Here is a 20,211-nt window from a genome sequence, read left to right as displayed (position 1 = left end):
CAATCAAGTGGCGATCGACTTAAATTAGTTTTTTTCCCTCCTAACAGCAGAAAAAACATCTAACCGAGTAGTATGCCTTTTCAATGTATGAAGTTCAAGTTCTAGGAGGAGATGTGCTTTGCGTATAAACTCTAGTATACATAACTCTATCATTTGCATAGCGTTTTAATCAGTAGAAAAGGACTGTTCATTTTACTTAGCTTTATTTTTGATACGTTTGAATATTTGATCCTATTATCGACTAGTCTATAAATTACCCGTTGATACAACCCGCACAATGGTTTCAATTTCAGTGTAAGGTTCTCCTGGAAAACAACGGTAATTGGCAGGATTTTTATGGGTAAGAATATTTTTTCGGCAAATATGGCTTCAATTGGTTTACTTTACCGGGTTCCGGTTAGAGTTTCGGAGATTGATATTTTCCTATCGTTTTAAGGTATATTTTTTTAATTCATTGCTTTTTTAAAATACATTTAGAACAATAGGATACATCAAAATTGTAATTATAACAGGTTAGGTGTGACAAATAAGTCAAAGACAAATAATAATAAGAAATGAAATGTTTTGAAACTTTCAGGCCTTGACTTTAAAACAGAGTGTTTTGTAAGCTTTTGGTAAATTTCACTTTAAAGAAAAAATCTAAATAATAGGTAACTTATAACATAAAAACTTTATTTTAATTTTGTATATAGCTAGTTTTGTTATCAATATTTCACTTTATTTATTTAGTACTTTATTCAGATTTTTTATTTTCAATATATAAAATTTGGTCACATTTTTAGTTCCTACTTTCGTATTCTTCGAGAGTACAGATGTGTAGCGTTTATTATGTGGGCATCCATTTTGTCACTTCCTTCTTTGGTCAACATTTCTTTCCTATCCGGTATACTAGGTCCGTCCCGGCAGTATGTTTAAAATCGAAGAAACAATTAAATTCGGAGCACTACTTCCAAGAGGAAATGGTAGTTTTAAACCCATCCACTAGCTAACCAGAAAGCAACGACAAAAGCGTGACTGAGCAAGTGAACCCGTGCGTAGAATTGCTAACCATCGTTCATTCTACTGTTTTGATGAGTTGCTCGATTTTAAGCCACGATGACATCAGACCGGATTCCTTCAGCCTACCAATTATCCATTTCTTCATCAAATCTGGTTGGTATTAATGGAGCAGGAGACAGCAATTTCTTTTCGAATACACAGAAGCTTTCGAGTTTATTTATATAAAAGATAAAGTTTTTATAATGTGGAAATATTTAAAAATAAATAAACCAAACTCTTAAAACATTTTACAATAAAATCTCACCAATAATGATATTTTTTGGGTTTTATGACTATACTTTATTTTCACTTCTGCACCTGTATTGTACCAAATATATTATGGACAAAAATGACTTTTGTGAAACATCATTATACTAATTGCATAATGCCTCATGTGTGTTAAAATCATTGCTTAAGGACGAAAAAACTATGCATACTATGTTCGCGCATTCCTGATAAACGATTTGCTACATGTGTAGGAGATGTTATATTGCTTGTGATGCAACATTAACTAAGATGCCTCAAAGTTTTTCAAAATAATTTCTAATTCCTTTACAAAATTACGCTAATGTTCTTTAAATCATTTAAGTTCCAATTGAGCCCTGCGTTTTGAGTGTTATAAAAAAAAGTATGTCAACGTTATTAAAATTGCAATACTTATGAACTTTTATTTACTTTTATTATTTAACTTATTTTATTTCAAATCATTAATGAATAACAAAACTACTATCTTATTCATTCAATCCTGCGATCTAATTAAATAATCAATTAATAAATCATTTAAATACTATCTGACCTCACTGCTCACGCATGCTTTTTAATTTTTAAAGTGTCAATCAACTGTTTAGCGTTTTTAGCCTTAAAAAAAGCGTATCGAGACCAGATGTATATTAATTGACAGCCATTTTCTGAAACAAAAAAGCTTCTTTTGATAGAACGGGTGGAATGAATTTTTACACAGACGGATCGTTTTTCTTAGCAACACATATGTAGTTTCCTCATCGGTTAGTTTCCTTAACAAAGATATTCAACCTGACCACGGCGTTCGAACGGCAAGTACATAGGAAAATGACACGGAAAATCGAACGAAATTTCGACCAAGAAGACATGACTTTTTTTTAAATATTTTTATGTGTGTTGGATAGTTAAAACTCTTGAAAAACTCGGTCAAACGTTATTCGATTTGAATTAGTTCATATGATTCCAGTTCGGTTTGAAGCGCTGGTCCATATTATTGTGCCAATTATGTGTCTTGAGTGTTGGAGAAAAAGTGTCAAGGATGCTGATTTTCTATTATGATCCATGTTAGACGACTGATTTGAACCTGTTACCTAACTGAACGAAGGACATTTGCATCACCTGACTCTAATGGAGACCGTTTTTTGTCTAACAGTTTTCCGTCAGGTTATAACTGTGGAAAGCGTTTTGTTTTACGATTTTACTCCTTCTTCTTCTTTGGCGCAAGAACCGTTGTCGGTCAAGACCTGCCTGTACCTTTTGTGGGGTTGGCTTTCAGTGACCTAAGTCCTACGTATGGCGGCACGGTCTATTTGGGGCTTGAACCCATGACGAGCATGTTGTTAAGTCGTATGAGTTGACGACTGTACCACGAAACAGGCAACGGTCTTACTACTGATTGAAAATTTTAAACGGCACGAATTGCATGTAAGGGAAAGCGGGGCAAAATGGACCTGTTAAAGATTTTGGTCTGTATCTCATTGGTTAAACCACTTCACACTGTTATTTTGATGGCAATTGATACTTCAACGTCAACATAGGAGCAAAATGGATCACAACAGTGGACTTTAAGCTTTGGTTTAAGTTCTTGCATCTTCATAGAATTGTGAGAGTAGATATTAAAGTTGAGTATTTAAGTGTTTTGTTGAATAATTTAGTAAAATATAATTTAGCTGGAATATTTCAATAATTCACGTAAAACATTTTACAAACTTTAACATTCAATTGTTTACTTTAGATTAAAATGGATACTGTTGTGGACAGACCGCTGCCTCATCCTGAGGGCTCACTGTTGACAGCAAGGCTGTCATCCTGTGACGTCCTCAGTGAGGATCGCGGCGCGAGCAGGACCAGCCGTCCTCTCCCCGCATTGCGTGTGTGTATGCGTTATTATTTATTACGTGTTATTGTATAACGATACCAAAGATAGTGATAATATACATATTCTGTTTGTGCCGTACACACCGTCTCATGTTTGTTTTGTGCGGACACAACAGATACTTTTTTCACGTAAATCATCGATAAATACCATGTGCCTTGGTACACACAGACGGTAAAAATTGCATCGTTTTAGCAAACATTTTATTTGCTAAATTATTCACTTATCTTGAAATCTTAATGTTGTTGTTGTATTTGTTGCAATGTGTTTACTTTTCCTATTGATATACGCTACATGCATAAACATTCAATACGCGTGTTACGCAAGCGATTATGAATTTCTTTCTTCTCCAATTTAATTGTCCAACTAATTTTGTGCCGGTCTGGTGGTACAGTCGTCAACTCGTACGACTTAACAACATGTCCATCATGGGTTCATGCCCCGAATAGACCGTGCCCCCATACGTAGGACTGACTATCCTGCTATGGTAACAAAAAGTCACTGAAATCCAAGCTCACTTCACTAGTGGGTAAAGGCAGGCCTTGACCGGCAGCGGTTGTTGAGCCACAAGACGCTCTGTCTCACAAACTAATTGACATACAGACGTCAAATTTTGACACGAATCATTTGAAGGTTGGTACTATATAAAAATAATATGCATTTAATACTAGCGGTGCCATCTATGTGTCAGACCGGGGACTTATCAGCCAACCTGTTAAGCTATGGGGGTTCAGTAGAGGGATCCCCCCCCCCCCCGCCAGAGCAAACCATTAAAGTGTGTTTGATTCAAAAATTCAAGGGGGCTTTACTCCTTTTAACGCTTTGGGCCCTCACACACCCTAAATCCACCACTGGCTGAGGGACAATCCTTCGCGAGGTCTGCCGAAGAAGCCCAGCTTGTAACAACGCTGATAAGCGATACCATACAATCCGTCTATCGGATTAATGTACAATGGAGCGCCGTTTATCCGGGCTTCTCGGGACTTGACCTCGCCCGGATAAGCGAAAAACACGGATAATGAGTCAAATGATATATTTTATCACCAATTCCTGGTTGTTTTATGGAAATTTTTCTGATTTTTTGATAAAAATAACCCAGTTTTTATTAACTTCATGTTTTTTGAAAGATTTTTTAAAATTTGCCATGAATTATAGTGTTTTTTGTTATGACAATGTTCTCTTATAACCGCTTTTTCAAATATCCTCCTCATAACGCAATGTCACTTTTGTATTGAACTGTCATTCCTCAACAGCACGGATAAACGGAAAGCCGGATAAAAGGTACCCGGATAAACGGCGCTCCACTGTACTTATTTACTTTAACCTTCATTTCTATAACCACCTACCCGGGCATGTTTTACATATTCTTTTTATGATAACTTTTTATAGGATTTTCGAATCGATCCAAAAAAATTTGAATGCCTAGAGAAACATGTTTTACAAAAGTGGTAAAAAATTCAGAATTTTTAAATTTTTTGAAATGTGCTTTAAAAAATAAAATCAACTTTTACCCCTTACTTCTATAACCACCTACCCGTGTAGGTAACACATACAATAAAGGATTTTGGTTTCGATTAGTTGCTAACTTTGTAATGATATGTATAGCAATGCATGTAGTTATATGTATAGAATCTATTCCATAAGTTTTCTAGCTCTTAATATTCTTCTAAAGTCACATAGATTGAAATGATTGCACCGACAGTCGGGAAGAAATGGCGGTGTATTAGTGTCAGTTGAACTAATTGATATGCATTCAATTTATGTAACTAAAAGCCATACTTCATAAATTTATAAAATAAAAAGAAATATTGTTATTATAGCTGCATAGAATAAATTGAATAAGACATTTTTTGACCAATAAAAATACAAATTCCCTTATAAAATGTATTACTTACCCGGGTAGGTGGTCATAAAGATGAGGGTGTATTTTTGGTTATAGAAACGAAGGTTAAAAAAGTATTAATAATGTTACGTCAAGCACTGTTAATACGAAACATTTCATGCGAAATGTTTCAAATCGTGAAAACATTCGCTTGGCGTCTGCCATGAAAGGTCTTTATGATCGTTCAATGCAAATCTGTCAAACTGTTTTCGGTGGACCAACCCGCCAGATTGCTGACCTTGAAGATAAACAATCAACAAATAACAAACTAGAATCGGGTGTTATTAAAATGTAATTATTAGTTTAAATCAGTAAAACCCATCCTAACGACACCGTTTTAAATTTATTTAGTAGATGTACGAATCACTTCTAGCGTACGGAGTCGGCAATGGAGTCAGTAATGTAATACATAAGTTTTGTTTGTTTTGTAAATTTTTCTACCTACAGTTTCCCTCCAAACCCTACCAATGGAAGACTACGGACCGGCGTTATCCACACCTTGCCAGCCTAATCAGGAACCTGCAAACGTCGAACAGCCTGTCTATGCGCAACTAATGCCAGCGGCCGTGATGGCTGTCGAAGCATATTCGTATGAGCATCCTAGTGAAGTGGGACCTGTGCCTAATTTAGTCACAGCGGTGCCGGTCATCGAAACTACACACCCAACGGGAATATGTGTCCTTGATTCGGGACCAATTTCAGCTAGCGAAACTCCGTATCCTCTGGACAACAACCCACCATCACTGCAAATTCACTCATCGCCGTCTGCCAGTAATGAGCCAAGCACGGATTTGCCAGCAGATGTTCAGCCATCCACACAAGCTTTGTATTCTGTTGCCGAAACAACTGCATGCAATGGCGTGTCATTACCCGCTGGTGGTAGTCGTATCGATGCACCAACTATGATGGATTCCAGTGTAACAGAATCATCTGCATTTATATCGGACTCCACTTCCGGCCTTCACAATCCTGTCATGGATGTGTCTAATGATAGACGACCAACGAAGGCAACCGATGGGAATAGTCCTTCCGAACCTTCCGAAAGCAGCGGCACGTTAGATAATGAAACAATATCAAAAAATCGTACTGAAAATGATGGAGATAGCGCAATGAAGGTTCAGGAAGCAAACGACGAAAAACTGCAATGTGAATCAAAAGATGGGCCCACACAACAACAAGAACAGCCGACAATTGAAACGCAATCCACACCTACCGCAGACGAAGAAGAACTGGTTGAATCCCACCACGACGTGGATGAAAACAGTAGCGACTCTGTGTTATCGGATGAAGACACCGAAAATTCACCTAATGTTTCATCGCTGTTCAAAAATGTCGTACTAGTACAGGCACACACTTTAGCAGCGGAGGAAACCGATCCGGAAGAACTCGTAACATCGCCGGCAGCATTGGACGAAACAGAAGTGGACACGGATCCAATCGTTACTAGCTCGGTGGAAGATATTGGTCGGGAAGAGGAATCGGAAGCAGACGAAATGGTACTTCCAGCTGGATTGTTTATAGACGAGACGGAAGATGTTCCGAATGGCGAAGTGATGGAGGGTGTGGCTGTTGGTCAGATGGGTCAAATCGTTGCCCTAGATGCTCCTATCATTGATTCAAACGATGAGTACGATCCACACAATGGAATTGACGGTAATGATGGAAAGATTACTTCTTGTAACGCTAATGCAACAACCGCAAGCACGAAAACGTCCGATAATATGAACACTTTTTCTCTTTTTTCAGATGGGGAAAATTCTAAAGGACGATCAATCAAACAGCATACGTCACAAAAGTGCCAAATGCGGAAACGTAATCGAATTGCAATTGCGGAAAAAGATAGATTAAATGACGAGGAAAAGAAATCGAAAAGGTACAAAGAGTACCGCAAAACGAGCGATGAGTAAGTAAATGATAAGTACATGTTACGCTATGCCATATTTTTCAATTTATTTATTCACTGTTTCACAGTCCCTTCGGTTCCTGTTCAAACTCGTCGAGTGAAGATGTGCCGAACGATATCTATTTCGGCGCATCCGATCGCGTATACACCGTCAGCACTAAACTACACTGGCAGCATCAAAAGCAAAAGGGCAGAAAGCATCATTCGCGAGCAAAAGTCAGCACCGATCGAGACGATGATGGGGTCGAGTCGAGTGACAACGAGGAAGAAGAATGGATCCGACGGAAGGCAAAAAAGGCGGAAGAAATAGCACGCTTGAAACTTCCCGCCTATCAGCAGCAGCAGTTGCAGCAATTGGTGCTGAAGAAACATCCAAAGCGTGACCGGTTTTACGACCGTTCGCAAGATATTCCGAATGATATTTACTTTGGAAACGTTAATGGTACTGCGATTGACAATAATATTTCGCTGGGCCATTACAAATATTCCAAACATTATCTCTGTTTTAGTTCCGTTACATATTCTTCATGCTAGCAGCAGTAGCTCGTCGGACGAAGAACCGTGGCCTGATAGGAGCGTGAAATCCGCATCAACTGTTGGAGCTTGCAGCAAGAAGTACCGTCAATTGGAACACGTGCCCAAGAAAACGAATTCTTCGTATTCAAAATCCTCCAACTACCGCATTTACAAGTAATTCGACAGACACTGCAGATACTACAGACACAAATAGCATTAATTTTCCACATATGTTTTCTTAGAAACCCATCACCGAGAGCGGAAGCAGCATCCAACCAGGGAAGTATACGATCCGTGCACAGGATGAAGGAATATTTAAAAATGGCAGGATTTCGGCACATGCGCTACCAAAAGCTTTGGCAAGGCTGTGAAACCAACCAGGATCGTGCGGAGGCAATATTACGCTTCCTCCAGGAGCACGGTCTCCAGGGTGAGCCAACGGATGAAAAGTGTCGCGAGCTTCGCAAACAAATCCAGCTTCAAAAGGAGGTGGAAGTTTTGGATACGAGTGTGATTATTGGTAGCGGAGAAGGTAAGAAAGTAAATGAAAATGTAGCGGTAACATTGTTGCTAACGGCTATAAATTTACAGGACGTGTAACAAGGCAAAGGGCAAAGAAAGTTTCGGAATCTTCTACTACTGAACCAGTTGTAAGTAACTTGCCGGAACAGCATCTGCAAAGCAAGGAGGAGAAGGAGATACAAACTCAACCTACAAACTGTGAAACAATTGAGCAGGAATCGCAATGCGAGCAGCCTTCATCAGAACAGCAACCACAGCAACAGGAGCAGGAAGAACAGGTTGCACATGTTCCATCGGAACAGTGCGAAGAACCTACATTACCAATAGGTGAAAGCTCCAATGGTTCAAATACACCTTTAAACGGATGATTTTTTATTTTCATTTCCTCAATCCAGAGGAATAATTCTAAACATATGAAAGTATGTTTTTATATTTTATTTCCATTTATTTTGATAGTCACTTCATATTCTAATTATAACGTACACTACTACATAGTCATTGGCAAAGCCAACACACAAAATGGATGAACTAGTTTCTCTTGTCACAAAGTAAGGCAGAAGGTGCAATTTGTTTTGTGATTTATTTTGCCATAAAATAGCATACAGCAACATTGATAACTGTAAGGTAAATAAGCAAAATTAACATGTATATCAATGCGTCATACTAATCATTTATCTGCAAAAATGCCTTTGAAGATCAAAACATCATTTAGATTCACTCTGTGTGGAACATATTGTAAAGAAACTGAATAATAAACTATGAAAGTTTTTATCCACAACAATTTGGAAGAAAATAAATTAAATTTTAACAAATTACTGTAAGAAAACACAGCATATGTTCACGTGTACCTTATGTCCTGTTGATGTTAATATTATGTATATTGTGATTTATTAGGCTACACCCATCAATAATATGCCAAGGACCAAGGAGTTTGCGAGCTTATTTGTTAGCGACCAAGATTTGTATGACCAAGAATTTTCCGTCCAAGGAATTTGTATGACCAAGAGCATTGCGACCAAGAATTTTGCTACCAAAACTTTTGCGACCACGACTTTTGCGTCCAAGAATATTGTTACTAAGAATTTTGTGACTAATGTCTTTTGAAACAATATTTTTGCGACCAAGACTCTTGCTACCAAGAATATTTCAAATAAGACTTTTGCGAACAAGAATTCTGCTACCAAGCACGTGGCGAGCAAGAATTTTGTGACCAATGGGTTTGCGACCGAGAATATTACGATCAAGGGTTTTGGGAGCATATTTTTGCGACTATGATTTTTGCGACCAAGGCATTTGTGATCAAGATGTTTGCGAGCGTATTTTTACGACCATAAATATGGCTTCCAAAAATTTTGCGACCAACAATTTTGCGACCAAGGAGTTTTCGAGCATATTTGTGTGACCAAGGATTTTGCGAACAAGACTTTTGTGACCAAGGATTTTTCAACAGCTTAGTGGACAATCCTGATGTACAGTTGTTAACACGTACGATTTGCTCATCATAATATAATTTTTGATAGAAACTGAGTTAAGGATAATACCTTTTGTTGAACAATTGGACTAAAAATCACGAACAGTGAAACAGTATGATTAACCCTACACCAAAATCAGATATCATACGCCATGGTTTTTGCAAAGATGCCTTCATAAACTCGATTGCGAAACCCTGTACCCGGGGTAATTTAACTAGTGTATAAAAAGCATGAATAGATCGTATGACCGCGAGGCCACATGAGGTGAAATATACAGCGAAATGAACTATTTGACAGGCAAAATATCTGACGGATAAAGCATCACACCAACCAGCTGATGTCCAAGTAAGCAAATAACGTGCACAAAATCGTAATTGAATCCATTAAATAACTTCAATATCGAGTACTTCATCATTTTTCAATCAACAGTGCATAATTTCTTCCAATTAGGGAATGTTCTGGGAATGTTAACTTGTCAAATAGTTCATTTCGCTGTATATTTCACCTCAGGTAGCCGCGCAGTGAGATATATACCGGTCTAGTGGTACAGTCATCAAATCGTACGATTTAACAACATGCCCGTCATGGGTTCAAGCCCCAAATGGACCGCGTCTCCATACGTAAGACTTGACTATCCTGCTATGGGGGGATATTCCATAGGCCACTGAAAGAAAACCCCACAAGTGGTACAGGCAGGCCTTGGCCGAAAACGGTTATTGAGCCAAAAGAAGAAGAAGAAGAACGCGTATTGTATGTCGTAACGCGTCAATAACAAGAATAATATTTATCTCGCTTTTTTTTGCAATTCGTAAAAAAAATGTTTAGCGCCCTCTCTTCCCGATGTAACATTTCGTAACTTTGGACGACACCCCCCCCCCTCATAGATTAATTACGTTGGTTTTAGCCTTATATTTTTTTAGATTTTAGGTAAAATTAAAAATGAATCTCTTTTACAAAATATTTAAAACAAATGAATTATAAAAAAAACACATTTCCTATTACTTAAGTCGAATTGATGTACAACTATACTATGGATTATTCATTCCTCAATTTTAATGCTTTAAAACACTAAAAAATTATGTATCTCTTTCACAGCTGTGGTGGGTAGCTTGCTGTAATACACGATCTGGCTTCACTCCGTTCTGTATGTGTTCTGACTATCTGTCATCGTTGTCAGATTATACCGCGCTCTAGCAAGGAGCGGAATAAAGCCGAGCTCTTACAACACATACCACATCTCCCTTTTTTCCGAATAATGAACGATAAATACAATTCCCCAAATTATTTATTTACTATTTGATTTCATCTGATTATTTCACCCAATCTCTTACTCTATGATAGGAACCTAGCGGGACGTTTAATTTCTCGTTTCGGACGGGAGAGTGTTCTCGGTATCTCTTCGGTCGTTGGTTCATTAAAACCTACTCCTTCCTCCTGGTTATCCACCACCCTCTCACAACCATCCCTATGATCGTCTGGGTCCTTGTACTCTTTTAGGTGGCTCGAATTCCTGTCATATAATTTCCCGTTTTGCTCATCCTGTACTGTTACGCGAGAACCTTGCTTCTCAATTACTTTTGCAATCTGTGGTCCAAAGGGTGTACTCAGTTTGTTGCCTGGCATTGTATTCCTCAATAGGACTCTATCTCCTACTATTATATCAGACGGTTTTGCTTTGCGTCGTTGATCTTCTGTCACTCTTCCCTTTTCCTTCATACATGTGTCTCTATCCCTGTAATCAGACATTGGTAATGCAGATCCGGTACTGATGTCTCCCAATGATGGTATTTTTGTCCGGATATTTCGGTTGAACATCAACTCACTCGGTGTTTTCCCTGTGGTGCTGTGTGGAGTGGCGTAGTACATGGAGAGATACGCCCCCAAATCTTTTTTCCAATCCCCGTTCTGAGCCTGGCTTATCTTCAGCCTTTTTAGCAAAGACCTGTTCTGGCGTTCAACCAGACCATTTTCTTGCGGCCAATATGGGGTTGTCTTGTTAAGCAATATTCCTCGCTGTTTGCAATAGTTGTCAAAATAATTGCTCACAAATTGCCTTCCATTGTCGAGTGTTATGGTTCTCGGATAGCCAAGACGCACAAATATTCGTTCAAGTCGTTCAGATGTTTCAATCGCTGTAATTTTCTTAACAATTTCGACCTCTTTGTACCGACTGAAGTAATCAATGATTACTAGTAGATAATCACCAGTTGGTAGTGGGCCCAAAAAATCGATTGCTACATCTACCCAAGGCTTATGTGGTAGTGGCCTTCGCTTCATGGGCTCCGGTTTATCTGGTTGGCTGACCAATTGGCAGCCTGAGCAGCTGCTAACCAGTCGAGCAATAGCTTCATCCATTCCTGGCCACCAGCAAGTACATCGCAGTCGTTGTTGCATTTTAGTGCGTCCAGGATGCCCTTCGTGTGCCAGTTCTAGCATTCTTTGCCGGATAGCTTTCGGTATTACTAGTTTGCTACCGCGGACTACTAGGTCTCCAACTGTTCCGAGTTCCAATCGAAATGCTTGGTAAGGTTTCAGTAGTTCATCTGTATAATTCCACGCACCTCTTTCCAAACACTCCTTAAGAGCCCGCATTTCGGCATCATTCGAAGAAGCAATCTCTACCTCTTGCACATCGATTGCAGCATTTTCCATCACGCTGCGGATATATACTGTAGAATCTGGATCAAATTCTGATACTTCAGTAGGACTTGACAACCGAGACAGAGGATCAGCTATATTCGTTTTTCCTTTCCGATAAATTACATCATAGCTAAAAGCCTGCAGCCTTAAGACCCAACGCTCAATCCGCAAACAAGGAGAAGATGTGGGGCTAAAGATAGCCTCTAGAGGTTTATGGTCCGTTTCCAGCTCGAATCGTATTCCGAATAGATAGATTTGGAACCGTTCCACGGCCCATACTAACGCTAGTGCCTCCTTTTCTGTTTGTGCATACCGTTGCTCGGTACTCGTTAGGCTCTTGCTGGCATAAGCTATTACTTTAGGCTGCTCGTTCTGGAACTGAAGGAGGACGGCTCCTAACCCTACTGGGGACGCATCTGCCACTACTCGGGTTTTTAGATGAGGATCAAAATGGGCTAATCTTTCGACGTTAGAAACTAACCGGATCAGTTCGTTAAATGCTTTGTTCTGGTCTCGCTCCCAAACGAATTCGGCGTTGTTCTTTGTTAATTCGCGTAGTGGGAATGAAACTGTGGCTAAGTTTGGAATGAACGTTCCCACGTAAGTAATTAATCCCAGAAAACTCCGAACCTCTTCACAATTTTTGGGTGGCCGAAAGCTTCTTATTGCTTCAATTTTGTTTAGTGCAGGGAGCATTCCGTTCTGGTTAAAACGTTGGCCAACGAATTCGATTTCTGTGAGTTTGAAAACGCACTTAGATTGATTAAGTAAAATGCCATATTCCTCAATCTTTTCCATCACTTTCTCTAGTGCTAAATCGTGTTCGGTCTCAGTTTTTCCCGTAACTATGATATCGTCGATAAAATTGACTGTGTTTGGACAGTCGGCCAAAACTTGTTCCAATATTTTTTGAAATTTCTCTGGAGCGCATGAAATCCCAAACATCATTCGTTTATAACGATAAAGTCCACGGTGGGTGATAAAAGTTGTGAGAGTTTTACTTTCTTCATCGAGCAGTAGTTGATGAAAAGCATCCTTTATGTCAAGGCGAGAAAAGTATTTAGCACCATTCATTCTCCAACGTATGTCTTCTATGGTTGGTAGTGGATGCGTTTCTCGCAAAATTGCTTTATTAACTTGCCGCATGTCTATGCAAAGCCGAATACTTCCACAATCTTTTACAACTATCACCATGGGTGAAACCCAGCTGCTCGGTTCCGATACTTTCTCTATTATGTCTTTAGCGACCAACTCGTTTAGTTTACTATCAACTTTATCTAGCATGGGCAAAGGCAATCGTCGGAGTCGCTGAGCTACGGGTGTCACCGTCTTATCAATTGGAATGTGGATGCTGACTCCACGAATTGAGGGGAACGCGCGAAATGTTTCAACCTGGTTGATTGATTCATGCTGGCTAGGTAATCCAACATATAATACTCCAAGCTGTTTTGCGGTGATTTTTCCCAAAAGTGGTTGTGGACCATTTTTAACTACGTAAAATTTGGAAATTGTACGGAGTTCTTTCAACCCGTCCGCAATAGCTATTTCCGCCTCAAACATCGTAATTATTTCTAAACAATCGGTCTGAGCGTATGCCTTGAACTTCCGATCCGGACTCCGTGCCTCGCCAATGATCTTGACTTGGTTATTCCTCATTGACGCCCACGTTCTATCGTCTATGATATTCGATTGGACTCCAGAATCAATTTGCATCTCGATAAGGATACCGCCTACTTTCGCCCAGATCAATTCGTCTGAATCGTTTGCCGAAGATACCATCTCCACTAATTCACACTCAAGAGGTACATTTCCGTCATCCTGGATTGCGTGAATTTTCCTTGCAAACTTTGCCGTTTTCTTATTTAGTTCCGAATCATTAAAGTGCCCTCCGAACGGCCTCTTTTGCATTCTTTGATTCGTATGTAGTCTATTTGAAGTTTGTCCAGCATTTGAGTAGCATACAACAGCGAAATGACCTCGCTTGCCACATTTTGCGCACGTTTTGTCTCGTGCCGGGCAAGATTGTTGCCCATGGGTACGACCACAGAATCGACACAATGTTTTTATATGATGGATGTGTTGGTTATCTATTTCAAAAGATTTGCTCCTACCGCTCATTTGTTCGTTGGCAACTCGGGATGTTTCATACGAATTTATTTGTTTAATGACTTCGTCCAGAGACAAGTTTTTTTCTTGCAGAAGTTTGACTCGCAAATTTGCCGGTACAAACTGAAGCACTTTGTCAATGATTGCAATCCCTGCACTCTCTGCCGCAGTTGCCCCGAAATTGCACTTGGAGCCATGAGCTTGGGCACGCATTACAAATTTCTCTAGCGTTTCTTCCGGCTCCGGTTTCATTGACCAAAACAAAAATCTCTCGTGTGCTTCGTGTCTTTGTGGAGCGAAATATTCATCCAATTTAAGAATAGCAATCTCGTATGGGTCTACGCCCTGGTCTACGTCCGCCTCTACATCTGCATCTGGAATGCTGAAAAATATTTCTTGCAGCTCGAGAGAACCACAAGTTAAAAGTAAATTCTTTTTCTCCGTTCCGTCCACTATCTTCGCCGTACGCAACCAAATTTCGAACCCCCGTTTCCACGTCGTCCATTTTGTTCGCCGCTCGGTTAGGGGAACGCCTGCTAACGACAGTGGTGGTAAATTCCCAAATAATTTGTTTGGTTCCATCGCTGATTCCCTGAAATGAAGCAGGTTGTGAATACGATCAAGTATTCAATTAGTTCACTATTTCATGACAGATTCATGACTCTTTCCCGAGTCATAACTATTAATATCGAGTATTTCCTTTTTTTCCTCGCTCTCTAGACGCGCATTTATTAAATTCTCTTCCTTCCTTTTCTTCGCTTTTTTTTTTCCGCTCTCTAGACGCGTACTTATTTGATTCTCTTTCTTCCTCTTCTTCATTTTCCACTACCGCTTCCAGACGCGGCTCATTAAAGGCATCTTCAATTATTTCATCCGCTTGCAAGACGCGGCCTTGCTGTTTTCAAGACACAGCGCTTTTTATAGATCTTATAATTTTGCCTTTCGCTTCCATAACGCTTCACTGCTGTTTGCTTGACACAGCTCTTTCTACACATCTCTTTTGTTTTTTTCCCCGAGGCGGCCATTCTGTTTTCTCGACACAGAGCATTCACTTAACCTTTTGTCTTCCTTTGTACTCCGCATAACCCAAGCCAGCACTAACACTATGATGCTTTCAACGCTTTATTTCATTTCTGCTCTTAATCTTTCTTTTCCCCATTTCTTTCGTCCTTCTCTGATAACTTACCCTATTTTATTTCAATTCAAATGCTTCAATCTCGTGTTGCAAATAGGAATAAAGAAAATTAATCCTGTCCTCGTCGCCAATTTGTGGTGGGTAGCTTGCTGTAATACACGATCTGGCTTCACTCCGTTCTGTATGTGTTCTGACTATCTGTCATCGTTGTCAGATTATACCGCGCTCTAGCAAGGAGCGGAATAAAGCCGAGCTCTTACAACACATACCACAACAGCTAACATTCAATTTTCAATCAAATAAATCACAATCATTTGATTTCGTAAAAATTCAGCATAGAATTTCCACCCACTGTGATACAGCGTTTGCACCGTGTAGCATGGCATTAAGAACACTCCCCCAAATACATGGCCCACATTATGTAGGTCACTGTCGCCGTTACGTACGCTTCTTGGAAGCTGAACAGACCAAGCCAACCAAAAACCAGCACGAGACGACACGCTCCCTGGTTCTGTTTGCCCTTTCGGGAGCAACTGCATAAAATTAGTGTGAAAAGAAGCAGATGTCCGCATGAAAACAATATGATCGGTTCTTACATCATGTCGAAATGATTTTCTCATTTCGTTTTTTCTTCTATTCCATCTTCTATTTCGCTGGACCTGGTATAATAAATTGTTTTAAACTATTCTGTTGCCAAATAATCTTACTATAAATGCATTAGAAATGCATCCCCTCCACTGTTTAGCATAATTTTTTGCAGTTTTATTAAAGTGGTCGACTTGCAGTCGTCGAACATCCTGCCGAAATGCCAAAATGTTCTCACAAATACTGAAACAAACCCTAAAAACTGAACATTGGCCAACCAGCATCTTTCCGGCGGCAGCTTATCTCCTCATCCGCCCGCTCGCACTAATCTCTAATCTACCGGGAAAAAGCAAAACATATCGAAACCCTTTTGCACAAACTCTACCAACACACTTAAACGCCGGCTATAGCGTGTGTATAGTTGCGAAATAACATTCACAAACACACAAACATTCACATTATGGCTGTTTCGATGTTTTTCCCTCCCCACCATCAACCGTTATAGTTGTGTGAGTTAGAACCTTCTGCTTGTAGGATGATAAGAGCACGGCCAATAGCAATGATGAAAAGAGGAACGGTATGTTGCAAAACATTGCCACCTCCATCCACCTCCCATTGCAAGCGTGCTCTCACATACACATGGACGGTCGTGAAAATGTTACGCGAAAAACGTGCGCATGGAAAATCGCCAAACGCCAAACAACGGCACCCGTTCACCAATACACCACCATGGCATGGGAGCGGATCTATGCTGTCGGAAAATCTCCGAACCGAGCACGAGCGTTCGGAAATTTGCACTCGGCCAAATTTCCGATCAGCCCTCGGAACAGTGTGTTGTGTAGCTGTAAAATGGGCAGTGGATTTATTACACTGTGTTTCGGATCAGTTTCTAAAGTGATTGCGCGAGGTTTTTTCAACAGCTCAGCTGTCACAAATAATGACAGCTGTTGAAAAACATATTACAAGTTTAGATAATGCTGTTCACATTGCAAACTGAGACGGAAAGCTGTGGATTACTAATTCAATTTACAAATAAATCATATGTCATCATGTGCTCACAATGCTTTACAAAACGTAGACAAAACCAATATGAAACAGAAATCTGCGAATTACTAACTCATAAGTAAGGAAATCATAACATCAAACCAAGTGTAATGCAGTTTTGATTAGATCTTTATTATATTCTTAATAAATCGAACTAGATTTAAATCTGATTTTATTTAAAAAAAAAACACAGTAACCAGTAACCATATAGCTTGAAGTTTTATATTTTGTAGATTTTGTATTTTGTAAAAAAAATAATATTTTCATAATGGTTTTTTTTAACTCCACATGTTTTGCATTAAGTAAATAAAAAAATTAAACAACTTTTACTTCTTTTTCTTGCTCTAAAACTATTCATTTCTTTGTCTTATTAATTAATTATAAAAGTGGAAAACAACAAATGTAAGAAATGAATTAAAATAAAAATCTGTTCTACTTACGCGGCAACCACTGTACGCCACCCGTACTTGACAAATATCGGGCGGCTCCATCGTTTGCTGAGATTGTGTGTGTGTGTGTGTGTATGCGCACCTCTCTCCTCTGCTTTCGCACTTGCACTGTGTAGTCTAGTGCAGAAAACTACGCGACGCTTGGCAATACAGTCTCAGTCTACTCGAAACCGCGACCGAACGCTGACGGCCTAACAGGCACCTGCTCCCCGCCCCACCAGCTTAGTTTGCGTACTGTGCGTGACCGCGCTTCTAATCTCGGCGGGGTTAGTAGTCGCCCGACAACGTCTTGAACGCAACAGAGAACCGAACCATCGAACGTCCGCATGTGTGTTTGTGTGCATTCCCACGTTGCTTGGATGTGTGCGGATGCGCCAGCAAGGAATAACGTGAAGCAGCAGCAGCAACAGCAGAAGTAGTGTTGTGCCAGTGTGTAAACCCGACCGAGCCAACGGGGTGGCTTCGACAGGGGCCTTGGCTTTTGCGAGCAATCGGGCAAAACAAACGGGCGTATTCAAGCGTCCCTTTTCTGTGTCGCTCCCGTGTCGTGTTTAGTGTCGTTTGTTTGGGCGTGATTTGTGATTTGAACCGCACTACACCGCTATAGTGAGTGGAAAACGTGAAGGATAGCAGCAGCAGCAGCAGCAGCAGCAAAAGCGCTAACAGCTAGCACCGACAGCTAGCACTAGCCACCTTTCCGGAAGGGAGACCCACTTCTCCTTTTCCAAATTTGTTTACACCCTCTTCTGCGCTGGTGTGTTTTGTTCACCATCACTAGCAACGGCCAGCAACGGGCACCGGGTCAGAAAGGAACGCGCAAACAAGGTTAGTAGTGAAAGCCAAATTCTTTAATGGTGCAATGAAAAGCGAAAAAGTCGTTGCCCAAATGCGTGGCGGCCGACGGGGTTTCGACGAACCAACAGTGCCGGATGTTTGCAAAACAGCAACAGCAGCTAGAAGGTTGAGAAGATGGGAGCGAAAAGAAAAAAACAGCAATCAAGTGTCTTCCGTAAGATTCTGCTTCGCCCAGCAATCGTAGGAAGCGTCGTCGCCAGGACGAAGCAAAACCAACTGTCAACGACGAACGTCTCCCGAGAGACGGTCCGCGCGATGGCTTCTGCGTCCTTGACTGCTGTTACGGGTACACTTTTTCGGCGAGGCTGCTGTCACTCCTCGGTGTTGCTTACGCGAAGTTTGACTTTTGCTTGGCGTTTATTCTCGCATCCTGTATGGGACTAAATGCCGCCCCTTGGTCTTCTTTGTCCATCAACATTATGTAGAAATAGCACTGTGCATTACTGGGCGAGCGTGGGACGTAGGAAAGGGTGGTGGAAAATGGTTTTGCCTTTTTTCCTCCTCCTCTGAAATGTGATACAAACCAGATCGATCTTGAGAGCTGGACATAAATTTTGGACGCTGTGGTTCCGCTATGTACACCTTTCCTATCGATCACACCTAATGAGCTATGGGTGGAGCGGGTTGCAAATAAAACACGCTTACCGACCGACGCGCCATCGTTGCCTATTTTTTCTGTTTATTTTGCACAGCATGTGTGGAGTGCGTGAAGCTGGTGCTGTTCGTTGGATGTGCCGCCACCAAATCCCCAGGTAAACAATTATCACAACTCCGAAATGCCGTAAAACCAACAGCCCGCTAGGAAAAGAAAGCAGCATCTCAGCCCGTGTGCAGGCCGCGCGCATCTCGTGCAGTGAATATCGCCAACCACCAGCATCGTTGCGGTGTCGCGGGTGGGTTTCGAATGAAAATAGAAGCAAACAAGCGCGAAATCCATACCCCACCACGACCACCAACCTCGTCCGGGCTTCTCTTTCCCCTGCCGGTGGGGTGAATGGGGTCGTTGGCGACACACGTGGTGATGCTCTGCCGCCCGTATTTTAAGCAACCGTGTGCATCTTACCATTTTTTAAACGACAGCAGAGGAGAAACAGGAGGAGTATTGTATGTGTGTATGTTGTGCGTTGCTCTTCATCCACCATATCATCATCGCTCAGAATTTAGAGCAAATTCTTGCTGAACGCAGTTTGAAATGTGCAAGCACGTTTTTCCTTGTTTTTTTTTTTTTTTTGTATCGCAGTTCTTGCGGGGTTTGTTCTATTGTACGTGAATTTAATTTCACCTGGCATTATCAGGGGAAATCAGGGAAATGTGTGCACCGCTAGGAATAAAGCGATCTATTTGTCGTTTCAAATTTTGTTTATGCTGTGGCTAAAACCTAAAATTAAAGGTACAATACGATATTTATTGGTTTGACCTACCTTAATACAAAAGCTATTCTAATTTCTTTTTAATGGTACTGTTAATTCACACTGCCCAAGGCTTAGTCAACACATAATAATACATAATGCAGAATAATAGCTGACGATAAATAGCTCAAGTGTCACGTATTATTATAATACAAACATAATAAAGGCTGCTATAAAGCAAACCTTGATAAGCAAAAGCACACATGGTTAACTTCGTGGAACGATTTAGTTATGAAACATTTAACTAGATCTATCATTAATCGCTTTGTTTTGGCGATAGATAGTGTGTTCCTAAACTAAGTTTTGAGTACAGAACTAAGTCATGCACCCTGAGCGAAGAAAACTTGTATCTGAAAAAGTGTGTTAATGATGCACGCGATGAAACAGTACATCTTTCTACTTTTTCTGTGTTGGTTTGCTCACTGCTAAGCACGTCTTGTCGATAAGGCCATGTTTCCAAAAAAATCGAAACCATTCGGTCCCAAGTTGCAGTTTCCCAATCTCCGAAAGGGGTTTATTGCGCCGGTTCCAGCCTCTGG

The 20,211-nt window shown here is 40.5% G+C and overlaps 3 protein-coding genes across 4 annotated transcripts in view; 2 read left to right on the top strand and 1 right to left on the bottom strand.

Annotated features, from left to right (window-relative positions):
- Positions 1-5,229: 5,229 nt before the first annotated feature.
- Positions 5,230-8,761, top strand: LOC120951569 (HIRA-interacting protein 3-like). Of its 2 annotated transcripts, none has more exons than XM_040370350.2 (7): positions 5,230-5,327; positions 5,484-6,689; positions 6,783-6,939; positions 7,008-7,381; positions 7,449-7,629; positions 7,698-7,987; positions 8,047-8,761. In XM_040370350.2, exons 2-7 carry the CDS (start codon positions 5,504-5,506, stop codon positions 8,343-8,345), a joined length of 2,487 nt encoding a protein of 828 aa, XP_040226284.2. In that variant the 5' UTR covers positions 5,230-5,327; positions 5,484-5,503; the 3' UTR covers positions 8,346-8,761. The 2 variants fall into 2 exon arrangements, with proteins under 2 accessions (XP_040226284.2, XP_040226283.2); XM_040370349.2 differs by having other exon boundaries at positions 5,257-5,392.
- Positions 8,762-10,716: 1,955 nt separating this feature from the next.
- LOC125906592 (uncharacterized protein K02A2.6-like) lies at positions 10,717-15,597 on the bottom strand. Its single transcript, XM_049606172.1, has 2 exons — positions 15,382-15,597; positions 10,717-14,787 (listed from the first exon to the last, which is right to left on the bottom strand). The coding sequence occupies exon 2, from the start codon at positions 14,775-14,777 to the stop codon at positions 10,782-10,784; it is 3,996 nt and encodes a 1,331-aa protein (XP_049462129.1). The 5' UTR covers positions 14,778-14,787; positions 15,382-15,597; the 3' UTR covers positions 10,717-10,781.
- Positions 15,598-17,522: 1,925 nt separating this feature from the next.
- The window catches only part of LOC120951356 (WSCD family member AGAP003962), a 36,117-nt gene continuing 33,428 nt past the window's right edge, over positions 17,523-20,211 (top strand). The window contains exon 1 of the mRNA XM_040370028.2: positions 17,523-18,233. The gene's annotated coding sequence lies outside the window, so the exon portion shown is untranslated. The remainder of the gene's footprint in view (positions 18,234-20,211) is intronic.

This window comes from Anopheles coluzzii, chromosome 2 (genome assembly GCF_943734685.1).
Source record: "Anopheles coluzzii chromosome 2, AcolN3, whole genome shotgun sequence".
NCBI lineage: Eukaryota > Metazoa > Arthropoda > Insecta > Diptera > Culicidae > Anopheles > Anopheles coluzzii.
This window is presented reverse-complemented; position numbering and strand designations above follow the sequence as displayed.